At 39.5% G+C, this 13,707-nt stretch overlaps 1 protein-coding gene across 1 annotated transcript in view; it reads left to right on the forward strand.

Annotated features, from left to right (window-relative positions):
• The first annotated feature begins 4,764 nt into the window (after positions 1 to 4,764).
• The window catches only part of GRXCR1 (glutaredoxin and cysteine rich domain containing 1), a 115,400-nt gene continuing 106,457 nt past the window's right edge, over positions 4,765 to 13,707 (forward strand). The window contains exon 1 of the mRNA XM_077846626.1: positions 4,765 to 5,157. Coding sequence (XP_077702752.1) covers positions 4,768 to 5,157 — 390 coding nt within the window. The 5' untranslated portion in view covers positions 4,765 to 4,767. The remainder of the gene's footprint in view (positions 5,158 to 13,707) is intronic.

Below are 13,707 nucleotides of genomic sequence, written 5' to 3' on the forward strand. Positions count from 1 at the left end.
AAGGGATATTTTTTTTTCTTTGAATTGATCATTAGTAGTATTTTCCAAAGTAATTCTAGTTTGGATAATGGAACATTTTACCCTCTCTTTAGCTTCCAGAGTTTATGACTTACTATTTTAAACAAACAGATGTCTATTGGTGTTGAACTTATGCATATTTGAAATATTTCTGTATTAGTAATGTGGTTTACAGGTTTTTGTTTCATGTTTTGAGGGGGTTGCATAAATTAAGGAATGAGGTTAAGAAGGAAAGGACTTGTTAGTCTTGTCCTTTTGAGAAGGGCTTTAGAGAATAGGAGTCGTAGTTGTCTTTAGCCACTCTGCCTTTATTTAGTTCTTTGACCAAACCTGCTCATTTTTGGGCCTCAGGGCCTTTACACATGTCACCACAGCTGAAGAACTGTCCCCAACTGCTCCTGCCCACCTCAAACCTTTACATGATCAATCTCTTCTAACTTTGGTAGACTCTAGTTTAATGTCTCCTTTTCAGAGGCTGACTGAGACTATTTAGCTTGAAGTAGGCTCCCTTTCTTTTATGATTTCTTGTTATAACCACTTCTTTTTCTTAGAAATGCTTGTTATATTTTCCATAATACCTTTATATGTTTATTGTGTGTCATCTACTACTAAAGGCAGGAAATATGCCTGTTGTGTTCACTGTATAGATCCAGCAACTCTCTGATATTTTGGGGGTGCTTGATAAATATTGTTAAATGAATAAATGATTGGAAGAGTACATTTGAAGGAAGAGAAGGAGCTTCTTTCTGAAGGGAGGCTGCTAACCTAGCAACGTGAGTAAAACGTAGGGAGTAATGAACTGATATTGGGAAAAGGTAGCAAATGGAGTAGTTAGAAGTTGCTATATTAATAGCAAGCAGCTGGGAACAAACTGTAAACAGAATGAGAGTGGAAAGTGATGCGAATAGTGTTTTGTTGATGTCTTCTATTGAGGATGACTGTTAATTTGGTGATTTCAAGGAAATAGGATTATATATTAGCTTAAAATACGTTGCACTGAACTCTAGCTATGTTGTTTAAGCAACGTTATCAGTGGAAGGCATGGGTGTAGTTTTACATATCTTTGTATTTAAAGTCTAGCTGTGTCTTAACCTTGGTGGCATTCAGTAGATTGTTCTGGAATACTCTTTGCCTGAAAGAGCAAATAATTGTAAAGTTTATCCACTGAAATAGCAGGTTGATTCTTATATCAGCTTGAGGTAAGTATGTGAATCACAATTACCAAAATGTGTTCTCACACCGGTAGATACCTCCTTATGCTTGTGGCAGGCTGGTTTCCAGTATCTTGGACTTTCAGTTCATCCTTGAAAGAGAGATGACTCTTAACTAGTCTCATTATTTTAAAATTGTATATAAATATTAGGTATGCATACGTATGCATGTGTATAGGCACATACACACACACTATGTTTTTAACATCTACATTTAAAATATCACAAACTTCTTAATCATCCTATTGAATATTTTTCTATCTTTCAAGTTTATTTATTGGCTGTAATCTTGTAGAACCATTGTCTTGCCTTGTTCAGGTTAAAATTAGTTGTTTCCACCCAGAGGACACACAGTGTATATACACACCATCACAGACACATTGAGCCGTGTGTTCTGGATACTTTGCAAGCACAACTCACTAAGGTAGGTATTGTTACCTCCATTCTACTGATGGGGAAATTGAAGATTTGGATGGCGAAAAGAGCATTCTCACTGAGGTATGCTCGAATTTGAACCAAAGCTTATTGACTTCAAAATTCTGCTCATGCTCTAGCATTCTGTTCAACCCAAACACCTAGAAAAATGGAGCTGGGACAGATTACTTGGGGATTTCAGGGCAAAAAATAATTGGGATGAACACAGAATTTTGATTTTTTTGTCTTGACTAGCGCTAATATTCATGCCCTTCCCACTCACTACAGTATACTTTAAAGATCTGGACATTCAAGGGATCCCTGGGTGGCGCAGCGGTTTGGCGCCTGCCTTTGGCCCAGGGCGCGATCCTGGAGACCCGGGATCGAATCCCGCGTCGGGCTCCCGGTGCATGGAGCCTGCTTCTCCCTCTGCCTGTGTCTCTGCCCCTCTCTCTCTCTGTGACTATAATAAGTAAATAAAAAATTAAAAAAAAAAAAGATCTGGACATTCGGGTATAAAACTGAATTATTTTTTCTCTTCTTCCCCAATAAGTATTTCCTCACTCATGTATCTTATCATGATAAGATATTATCATGTACTTTGACTACATACGCTTCTACTTTGCCAAGTTAGAGCCCCTTTATACTGTCACTTAGAGATAGTTAATAGAGTGTTAGCTCTTTCTTTCTCTTCCTTCCTCACTTCATCTCTCCCTGCTTCTTTCTTGGTATTATATACAATTCTCTACTCTCTGATTCTGAGTTCAATTCTGAGGCAGATATTTCCATTTTTCTCCATCTTTTTCTTCAGTGAGAGTTCTATATGAAGAAAATTCATAATGAAAGTCCTCAGCAGTGTTCAAAGTTGGGAAATTGTAACATCACTGAGATACTGCTTTTCACCTTGACAAACATTATTGAAAATTGGTAATATGCACTGCTGGCACTCGTGAGAGTGCAGTAAAATAGGAACTCACATACTAGTAGAAGCGTAAATTATACAACTCTTCTTATCTGCAGTTGGCAATTTATGTCAAAAGCTTTATACTGAAAGAATTCTTACCTCATCAATTTTACCCAAAGGAATTGACACTACAGAACTACTGAGACATATGTACACTGATTTTTGAACAAGAACACACACTCAGTGCAGCATTATTTCACTAAATATTTTAATTTAAATTTTCACTAAATAATTTAAACATCTAGCAATCCAGAAAGCGAAATAAAATATGGTACAATTATTGGAAAGACTTTTTTTAAAAATTTTTATTTATTTATGATAGTAACAGAGAGACAGAGAGAGAGAGAGAGAGAGGCAGAGGGAGAAGCAGGCTCCATGCACCGGGAGCCCGATGTGGGACTCGATCCCGGGTCTCCGGGATCGCGCCCTGGGCCAAAGGCAGGCGCCAAACCGCTGAGCCACCCAGGGTTCCCTGGAAAGACTTTTAATACACACATTAAATCCATGTTTTTCAGAAATGAAGATATAGGAAATGACTCACTATGTGATGGTGAATGAAAAAAGCAAGATGTTAAATAGTCTGATTTTATATATGAGAGCACAGTCAGTACTGATAGATGCTCTAACAAACAACCCTTAAATTTCAACCTCCATTTCTTAACACAATAAAGCCTTATTTTTTGCATATAACATAGCTAGCTCAGTGCAAGGGGGGTAACGGTTGTGAATTTGTGACCCTGATAAGCTCAGTGTATGGCTTCAACTTTGCTGGGGTCATCCAGCTAGCAGATGGGGGAGGCAGTGAGGGGCATGGATGGTGGGGGGGCTCTCTCTCTTAACTGCCTTGGTCCACAAATGATGCATTATTTTTGCTCACATCCCATCAGCAAAAGCTAGGCACTTGTTCCTTCTCCCCTTAAATTGCAAGAGGCAGGGCAATGTAGTTTTGTGGCCATCATCTTTGCATGCACTGAAAGATATTTCACAAAATTAACATCTCACGTGAGGTTTTCTTTTTGTGTGTGACTTACTTTCACCGTTGTGCTATTATTGTCTGAATTTTCTAAAACAAATGCAAATTAAGCTGATATCAGAGAGCTGTAAACATTAAGAAAACGTGAAGTGCAGGATGAGGGACAGCTGCATATCCTCCCTCTGGAGGTGTAGACAGGTTGGGGCACTCACCATTGTGGATGTTTTAATATGACCCTTGCGTCTTAAGAGATCATTCAGACACTCGTCAAAGTGGCAGCAGATCCACTGAGCACAGCGTGAGGAGGTCCCTTCTCTATGCGTGGCTGATTTGGATGTAATATTTATTAATACAGATCATCTGGACGGCTTTGCCTGATCTGGCTGGCTTGGAGGATTTTCCACTCTTCCCTCCTTGTTCCATAAGTCTCGTTCCAATACCTTTCCCTCTGGCCAAGAGAATGTTGTCTGCTGGCGGAAGTGGGAAAGTGACAAGGCAAATGTTCTCTCTTTTCATCGTTTGTCAACAAGTTATGCTTTAGCAAAACCACTTGCGCATGAAGATGCAGATTGAGAATGCAACTTATACAATGCTGATGAGGTCTGAGAGGTGATTAAAGAGCTAATATTAGAAGCTTGATGTTAGCATGTAGTGTGTTCGCTGCCCTTTTTAAAGATCACCTGCTGGTAGTGGGAAATAGAAGATACAAGCCATGTGGGAGGACTATGACTCGTCCCATCCTACACATTAGATTCCACATTTTATCTCTGGTCCCCACTCTGGACAGTGAACTGTAGAAATACTTTTCTGCTAAGATCCTTTTCAACACTCATCATTGGCTTCAAAGCTCATGTCTTTCATCTCCATGCCCCCTACTTATTTTTCTGTTTCACTGCGTGCCACTTTCTTGCACTCGTCCTGGTAAAGAGTCCACCATGGCTATTTAATATTTAAAGGCTGGGATCATTTGCAGGTTTTAGTTTAAAGGTAACCATAGCACACACGCACACATCCATTATTAATAGCAGAGATGCACTGTAGGTTCTCAGGAATCTTCTTTCCTTTCGATGTTAGCTTCGTGTGGGTGCAGCTGTCATGAAAATGAAGCTGTGATATTGCCTTGTGGCAAGTGGACTGTTGCAATAACAAGGGATCCAGAATTATATGAACTGTTTACATGGATGGACATGATCATGCTAAAAAGGGACATAAAGCCACAAAGTGACAGGCCACGGAAAGTCCGGTTTCGGATCGCGTCCTCTCACAGCGGGCGGGTTCTGAAAGAGGTGTATGAAGATGGGCAGCCATCCGGCTCTCTGGATTCTGAATGTGCCAGCATCTGTGGGATAGATGGACTGAGCGAGCCTGACGGACAGCAGAATGGCCACATAGGATCGGAGGGTGATGAGTATGAGAACGACCAGGACAACTTGCTGGTGTTAGCAAGGGCTGCCAGCGAGAGGGGTTTTGGGACACGAAGAGTCAACATTTTAAGCAAAAATGGCACAGTCAGAGGCGTCAAGTACAAAGTGAGTGCCGGCCAAGCTCTATTTAACAATTTGGCCAAAGTCCTGCAGGTAAGTCAATGCACTTTGTTCATCCCGGCCTTTGTTCCTAACTCACCCTCTTGATACCTCTCTGCCCTCCAGTTGAAAGCAAGCCTCTCTTGTTCCTTGACTCCTGCATACTTCATGAGTCACTCCTCCATCTAAGGTATTGCCTCAACGGCCATCGATTAAAAATAGGGTCATTATGCTTAGCAAATTAAATGGATTCTCAAAGCCAAATTTCTAACATTTAAATGGTCTTTTCTGACTAAAAAAATGCATCTGTTTCCTGGCCCAGAAAAATAGATGGACTTTAGTGTTCAAAGCATCAGAGCACAATTTAGAAGTTCATCTCTGGTTTATAACCCTCGAGTTCCCAGATTAGCATTTATCGTCACTTGTATAGATTTTAAGCCAGAGAAGATTGAGTGCTGCGTTCAGCGGCATTGGATTCGGCTGGAAAGGTATGAAGCTGTAAAGATGAGCTTTGACTTTCCCCCACTGCTTTGGAGGTTGCAGGTTTGATTGGAGGTGCGTTTCCTTATTCATTTGCCCATAAGAACTCTAGAGTGTCCATAAGAATAATCTCTTGAAAAAGTTATTCCTCTATCAATATATAGACTGAGATCCAGATTTTATAGTGAAAACATTAGCCTTTAAAATGTGATAGATTTTGCACAGTAATGGAGGAATGTATCATTCAGGTCCTGGGGCCTTTGGCAATGATCTAATGTTTAGACAAATTTTCAAAATTGCCCGGAAGCATTGGTAAAATGATTTTCTGTTGAAAACGGGCCTCATTTTTTTTCAAGAATAGAATTCATAATCACTATCATTAAGGTAGCAAACCAATATTTTTCATTGTAATACCATTTTATATTATTCTCAATATTTAAATAAAATCTCCTTGATGAATTATTCAGTGTTACTGCATTATATAAGGATGCAGTAGTGGTAGGGAGAAAGGATTTTAACCAAAGGCTTTTGATTATTTTTCATTTTGAAGGAAGTGTTCGGAAAGATCACATCACCAGGATTTTAAACAAAGAAATCTAAGGGTAAAAACAGTTAAGATCAAAGATTCTTTTCAGATATAGACTTTACCCATGAAAGATTTCACTGATTGAGGGTGGGGGTGGGGAATCAAACATTAGACACTGAGGACTATATATGACTAGGTTGGAAAAAATCTTGTATAGATTTCTACAGACGTGACAATTAGGTTGAGATCATCTTAGTAGCCTCTGTGTTTCACCTAATGTGGAAATTGTTATTACCAAAGTGTAGAACAAGACTCTATAATAATGAAGCTTAAAAAAATGTTGCAATTATTGTGATTAATTTAGCTTTTAGTTGAATTGTGATTTGAGTTGCTTTATGATCTGGAGGGTTATTTACAAAACTACTGCATCAGTTTTAGTACTGTGATTTAAATTTGTTCAAATCTCCCCCCAAAACTATTATCTATGAGTAAATACCTTAAATATTCAAATCCTTCAGGAGAAAAACTCTTCCTCCCTATGGCTTTGTCTTGGTAGAGCTAGAAAGTCACCCATAGGAAATAAAAGAAATTCCAAAATCAAATGTTAGTACTAGATTACGATAGTTTATTTGTATATGTTTCAATGCATGGTTCCATCACCCTTTTTCTTGAGAAAAAAAATCCAATAAAACTGTTATTTCCTAATAATTTACCCCCACTCCATTTACCCTTTGCTTTAAGAGAACAGTAGTGGTTACTGGCAGAGATCCCTCAAAGTCTAACATTTAATAATTTTTTTTTCCTAGCTGGTCCTTCTTTCTTCATAATGTGGGCAAAGTCACCAGCATATTGTAGGTATTCACAAATTTTGGCCATCATCATTAGTTTCATCACCATCATCTACATGGAATGTTCTCTGATGTCTCCAGGACAAAACATAAGTTAAAGGAGGTGCCAGTTACACTATTTTCAGGGGCTCCATTCACATCATTGTAGACGATACCCCTTGGAGTTGTGCAATACAGCCTACACAGCATTGTATAGAGAGCTTATCTGGATGTTTGCTGCTGGCTAAAGGATAAGCATGTCGTAAGGAGTGACAAATGTCTTAGGCATGTGCCTAAGGGTGACTGAGCTGGTTTCCCAACATACAGTAGCAGAGAAGCCCCAGGGACTAAAAGCAGAGCTTACCATTCACTTACTCCCATCCATGGTTGTAGGACCAGGTGTGACTCTTCTCTGGATCTCCATATTTCCATATGCCTTGGAAAGTAAGCAGCAAACTGATGGATGTAAGTGGCATGTAGCAATTTCTCTCAGGGAGGAAAAAGTGAGGGGTGGCATCTTAGATATTGATTAAGGTTTCAGTGCAGTCTTACGGAAATGAAGAACTATAATCAAAGAAACAGGTCTTTCTTCCTGTTTAAACTATAGAGTCTTAAAGCACTCAACTTGAAACTCAAAAGGAAACCCTAAATATAAATAAAAGCTTCCAAAGAACCTGTATATCACTTGACCTCCCCCAGTGAGTTTCTCATTCTGTTATTCCTGTCACATAGAATATTGGCAAGTACCTTGCAAAAATTTCAACTGTGCAGAGTAACCATTGAAATTATTTGCCTCGAACATTTATACTTATTAGCAGTACTCATTTAGAAAATTGTTTGTAAGAGGGACATTAGAACAAATTCGTATTTCATTCGTTAGTTTGCCCTATAGAAATCTGGGTATTGAGGATGTGTGATATTAATTAAGGTTTCTGAGGGTAGTGATGGACCAGAAGGGAAAGAGAGAAAAGTTACTTGGACTCTTAGGTGGGCTTTGCTTGTAGAGGGTGGTTCACGGTTTCATCTGTGAATCACTCAAGGCCTCCAACTGGTCTAGATTATGGCTCTGCAGATACAGGTGGTGGGCTTTTCCATTTCTTCTAGAAATGACAGGAGTATAATGCTAAAGAGAGGCTGGTTTGGAAATCTGAAAACCTGGGATCTACTTATGGCCTGAAATATGCATTTATTAGTTACTGTTCAGGCTGCTCATGCATCCACTAAAGTTTGAGAAGCACTGACCTAGCGTGTAAAAGGGAAATTCATCCAGTTCACCAGAGTTAATAAAAATATTCCTTAATGTCCTTTATGTCTTCAATATTTAAGAGGAAAACAAAGAAAGTATGTATTGATCTCTATATGTTCTTCTGATCCTGTGAGATTACCAGAAGGGTCTTTCCTGAGGCAAAGATAAATAAAGATATTGTGACAGGCTTGTTTTCCACTGGTATCCTAGTTTATCATTTGTTTGGCTTAGAAATGATTCCTGAAATTATCAGTACATTCCGAGGTAGGTGTTCTGTTTTAGTTCTCTTTAAGATCTTCTGCTGTAAGGATCATCCTACCTTGATAAATGACTTTACACCTCGTAACTGGAAAATTTAGGAAAAAAATTTTTTTTTAATTTATTTTTTAAAATGAGTTACTTCATGGAAGACAAATTACAAAACCACTATATAGCTCATAGCTCTCATCCACCCAATGCATAATTAGATTTGAGATACGTCTTGACCTTAGTAGCAATGTATTTCCACAGTTTCTTGGGGTGGGTCAATGATGCAGATAATTAAGGTCATTTTTTTTTTCAAATTTTTTCTTCTGGGATTAAGTTTCAAGTAGTAATTAAGTATCAGTAATCTTGTCTTGACCCTATCTTCAAATTTATATAATCTGTTGTATATTAGGTTAGAATCTTTTTCTGTAATTTCCATAAATTTTAATTCCCTCTTTTTACAAATTTAAAACTATCATATTAGAGAAAAATAGGTGCAAAACAGGAAAATATGTTCCACTACATACTATAATTTGCTGGCTCTCTTCTAAAAACTCAAACATGTAACTCTCATCTTTGTATTTACATGCATATCTGTGATTAATGTGCTTAGATTTATGAGCATTTTACCATCTCAAGATAGTAAAATAAAAATAATCGGGCATTTGCAGAACAGTTTGCATTTTGCAAAGGGTTTTCTCATACATTATTTTACTTGATTGTACCAAGGATTTTTTGTGAAATAAGCAGGAAAATGACTATTAATAATGTCTGTTTGTACATAACTGTCAGAGAAATCAAGTGTCTGGCCCAAAGCCTAGTAAAATGACAACTCTGCCTTTCACTATTTAAGCTTTTTTAATTTTTAAAAGTACAATGTTATATACAGGAAGACTCAACCTTACTTTTTGAAACGTTATAATTACAAATTTCAGGATTAATCATATCATAACTGTGATTTAGTCTTTTGAAACTTCAGTATTTGGTTAACAGCTTTTAAAATCTATTGCTAAAAAAATAAAAAAAATAAAATCTATTGCTTATTGAACGTTCAAATCTTTACCTGGGAAAGGTTTTTCTGCAGAGTTAAATAGCTTCTCCTCAGTTTTAAATTGTATTTTTAAAAATTAGCAAAACTTATCATCTCTATAACATCATTTGACTAAATTGTTTTGAGATTGCGAGGGTTGACACTGGAAGGTGGTGATGGGTTAGCTCAAGGAAGACCCCCTGCTCAGCATTGTTCACTAACGTTAGGTTGGATGATTAATGGGAATTCATGGCGGTCCTTATTATTATTCATCTCTGGTTCACTCTCTCTAGAATTATCCTGGCGATAGAATAATATTCCAGTGAAAACAATGTGATGCTCTTTATTACTCCTTGGTCCTAGTGGTTTGTTTGGATCACACTGGAAAACAGCAACAATACTAAATATTGATTAAATACAGCGTACACTGTTCTTATTAATTATGTGCATTGACATTTATTTCTCATAGCAACTTTATGAGGTGGTACATTATTAATAATAATTTGAGCATCTTCTTTGTGTATGAAACATTGCTACAGATCCAATATACCATTGATTCAGGAAAAATTCTTATGTAATTTATGTAATTCTTATTCTAATTCTATCAAAATAAGCATTTTATAATGAAAATATTGCCTTTTTTAGCTATCTGGAAGTAGCAAGAAACTAGAATTTTGGGTACAATTCCAAATGATGCAAGAAACTGCATTACGAAATTAGGTGATTTGTGGGGCATCTGGGTGGCTCAGTGGTTGAGCATCTGCCTTTGGCTCAGGTCGTGATGCCTTCGGCTCAGGTCATGATCCCGGGGTCCTGGGATCGAGCCCTGCATCAGGCTCCTCACAGGGAGCCTGCTCCTCCTTCTGCCTGTGTCTCTGCTTCTGTCTCTGTGTCTCTCATGATAAATAAAATTAAAAAAAAAAAAAAGAAATTAGGTGATTTGTTATCCCAGAAGCAGGAAAAGAAGCACCAGAAATGAGCTGATATATTTTCTATGTACAATTAAAGAATTGCAAACGGATGGACCAGAAGTTCTTGTTATTACTGGACAGAGAACCAGTTCTACACTCTGGTTTCGGCTACTCACCTCTTCAAAATGAATACTCAAGAGACAAGTGACAGGTTGCTTTATTCAGGAAGCCTCAACTTGGGAAGATGGTGGTCTAAAGTCCCAAAGACCATCTTCTCCGTTCAGGCAAAGGCAGGGGGTTTTAAAGCTTGGGAAATGACGGCTGCGTGCAGGAGAAGCTGACGCTCAGGCATTAATCATTTATCAACGCGATCCTGAACAGGCCTGCTAGCATCAGTGGCAACTGTTTTTAATGGTGTCGGGCCACCTTAGCTCCCAGGAGAGTCTGCTCCTTTATTCCTCAAGGCCACTGAAACCTCAAGGAAAAGGGGTTAGTTCTGCTTCAAACCAATGGACTTAGGTTAGCAGACAAGGCGTACGTGGGCTTGGAGAAGCGCGTTACGGTGATTCTGGATTCCGCATACCAACACTTTGCTACTCTTGGCCACAACATTTGGCACTGATACTGTTAGGACCTCAAGAAATATTCTTTCTTTGAGTTCATGGTGATGTTCTCTTACACGATGGTTATTTTCTTCTTTTCCATGTCTTCTGGGTTTGGAGATATCCCGTGTACGATAGTGTCCTGAGCCCCAGTGAAGGCCCACGGTGCCATCTGTGTCTTTCCATAGGGTCAGCTCTGTTCAGTCATTAAGCAAAGTCAAGTCTCAATTATAGAGCATATTCGGGATTCCAAACTCAGTGGCATTTCACCATGTGATTAAGCTCGGCCTCTTACACGGCACACGCAACAGGACAGAGGACAAGCCACACGACAAACAAGGTGACAGGAGGGTGCAGGGAGTTAACCAATCAAAGGCCACGTCAGTCCGTGGGTGTGCAGTCGGGATAAGGCCTCGGTCTGGTCCGGGTCAGCTCTCGGCACCTACTGCTGCTTCTGGTCAAGCAGTGAAGGATCTCGACTCTGTCCAGAGATGGATGGAGTTGTGTTTTTTAAGCAGTTGTGTTTTTTAAGTGGTCAGACACAGAGGGGTCAGGTCTCAAGAGCCAGACCGTTTGCCACTCAGATACTTCCCTTTCTAAAGGGATTGCATTGGTTTGGGGCCCCTGTGGACCCCTCTGGTTCTGCTCGTCATCATCAGTTCTGGGCCATCGGCTGATGCTGGCCCCGAGCTGGCTCCAAGCTGTGGTGCCCTTACTTGCCAGCGTCCTTGCGTGGCATGGGTCCCTGCTTGACACAGGCTCCTGCTTGACCCCAGGGGCTCCATTTTGGTCTCTACAGCTAGGGATAGCTTTTACATGGTGAAGTGTTAGGGGCTTGCTCCCTTGAATTCTTTCTGTTGTAGGTTATCTTCTATATTCATTCGATCATTCTTTGAATCACCATTTATTGCATATCGATTATGGAGCAGACGCTGAGCTGGATAACGTGAGAAGTGAAACCCAACGCCTGCCTTCATGAACTAGTCAGTGGTCTGTTGTGAATGGTTGTATAAAGGGATTTCTGCAAGAATTCAGATACAAAACTCGACTTCCTTTTCTTTTTCCAGAGGATTCTCCTTCTCTGTTTTCCAATTGGCCTAAATAGCCTCTGTTTCCCATTCTTCATTTCTCTGATGCTTATATTTTCCTCCATTTAGTCTTTCTCTTATTAGATCATCATTTTATTGTATTCCTTTCTTCAACCTCTCTTGCTTGCTTTCTAACTGAGGGCCATCTCAAGGCCCAAGAACTAAAGGGTAATCTGTATAATTAATGACTCTTTCCTTGATCCTGTGAGGCTCCAGAAGTCAGTAACACTGACTTCAACCATGAGCACTTATCCAAGTTCCATGGATCTTGCTACAACTTTTCCCTCATTAGTCCAGTGAATCTCCTTGCAATAATTCTCATTCTCCCCTACTCATCAGAGCACTTGTATCATCAGCACATAGGATCACCGTGGCATTTTAATTGGTGGAAGCTTGAAGGTCAGTCCATTAATTTACCTGAATTCTGACCTTAGGACAACATGCTGAGCAAGCCCACAGATTCTATAAGATGACTTGAAAACACTTAATGAAGTCTTACTGCCAGCTAATGGTGACCACGAAATTAGGAAATTAGCATCTGATGTTTCCAAACATTTTGAAAGCAGTGTAATAGCAGGACTAGATAAACATCCTTTGGGTGGCCCTGATCATGCTTGCAGAGTTTCTGCATTTGTTCTCTCAAACTCAGTACTTTGAGTTTTATATAAAAGCAATATAGGGCAGCCCGGGTGGCTTGGCGGTTTAGCGCCACCTTTGGCCCAAGGCCTGATCCTGGAGACCCAGGATCGAGTCCCATGTCAGGCTCCCTGCATGGAGCCTGCTTCTCCCTCTGCCTGTATCTCTGTGCCTCTCTCTCTGTGTGTGTGTCTCTCACGAATAAATAAATTAAAAAAAAAGCAATATAAACATTCAATAGTCTATAAGTTGACACACTATATAAATATATCAATCCTTAATCACTATTGTCTGGAAGGAATTTTAGAGATTATAGACAGATTAAAATGTCATACAGAAATTTTTGTCTAGGGACTTTGGTTCATGTACCCAAGTCTATTCAAGTAATATTTAGGATCTCTTTTGCTCAATTTTATTTTTGCAATAATTCGTCATCTCACCTAATTTCTGACAAATTATTTATGCCTTAGAACATCTTTTTAGGAAGAAAGAGATAGATGCGCATTGTGTTCACGTAACTCTCCCTCATAGCTAATAGAACAAATGGAAGGAGTATTCCTTATTATATTGATTCCCAAACAACAAAATTAGCATTAGTTCGAAACCTCTGGACCTTCCTGGGTGAAATCTGAAACCAGCTCCCACACCGGCAGGCCAGGAATTGACCAGGGAAAGAGGCAGGCCACTCCTGATTGGCAGGTGGCAAGTTTAATAGGCAAGGGAACTTCTATATGAAGCTTGTCTTGAGCAGCCACAAGATGAGTGGAGCTCCATACTCACCAGAATTTTAAATATTTGTATAGAGGCCTTAGCTGGCTTCCGTCACAAATGCTATCCGGATGACCTCAATAACACTTCACTCTCTCAGGCTACGTCCTTGAAATGGCTCCCACTGTAGAATGGCGGGGAGGGAGAGCACACATTCCAAGGACAGGGGATGGCATGAGGAGCCTCTGATTACCTGTCAGCTGACGGTTGTGTCTTCTTGATTAACTCCTCCTATAGTCAGGCC

This window comes from Canis aureus, chromosome 14 (assembly GCF_053574225.1).
Source record: "Canis aureus isolate CA01 chromosome 14, VMU_Caureus_v.1.0, whole genome shotgun sequence".
Classification (NCBI taxonomy): domain Eukaryota; kingdom Metazoa; phylum Chordata; class Mammalia; order Carnivora; family Canidae; genus Canis; species Canis aureus.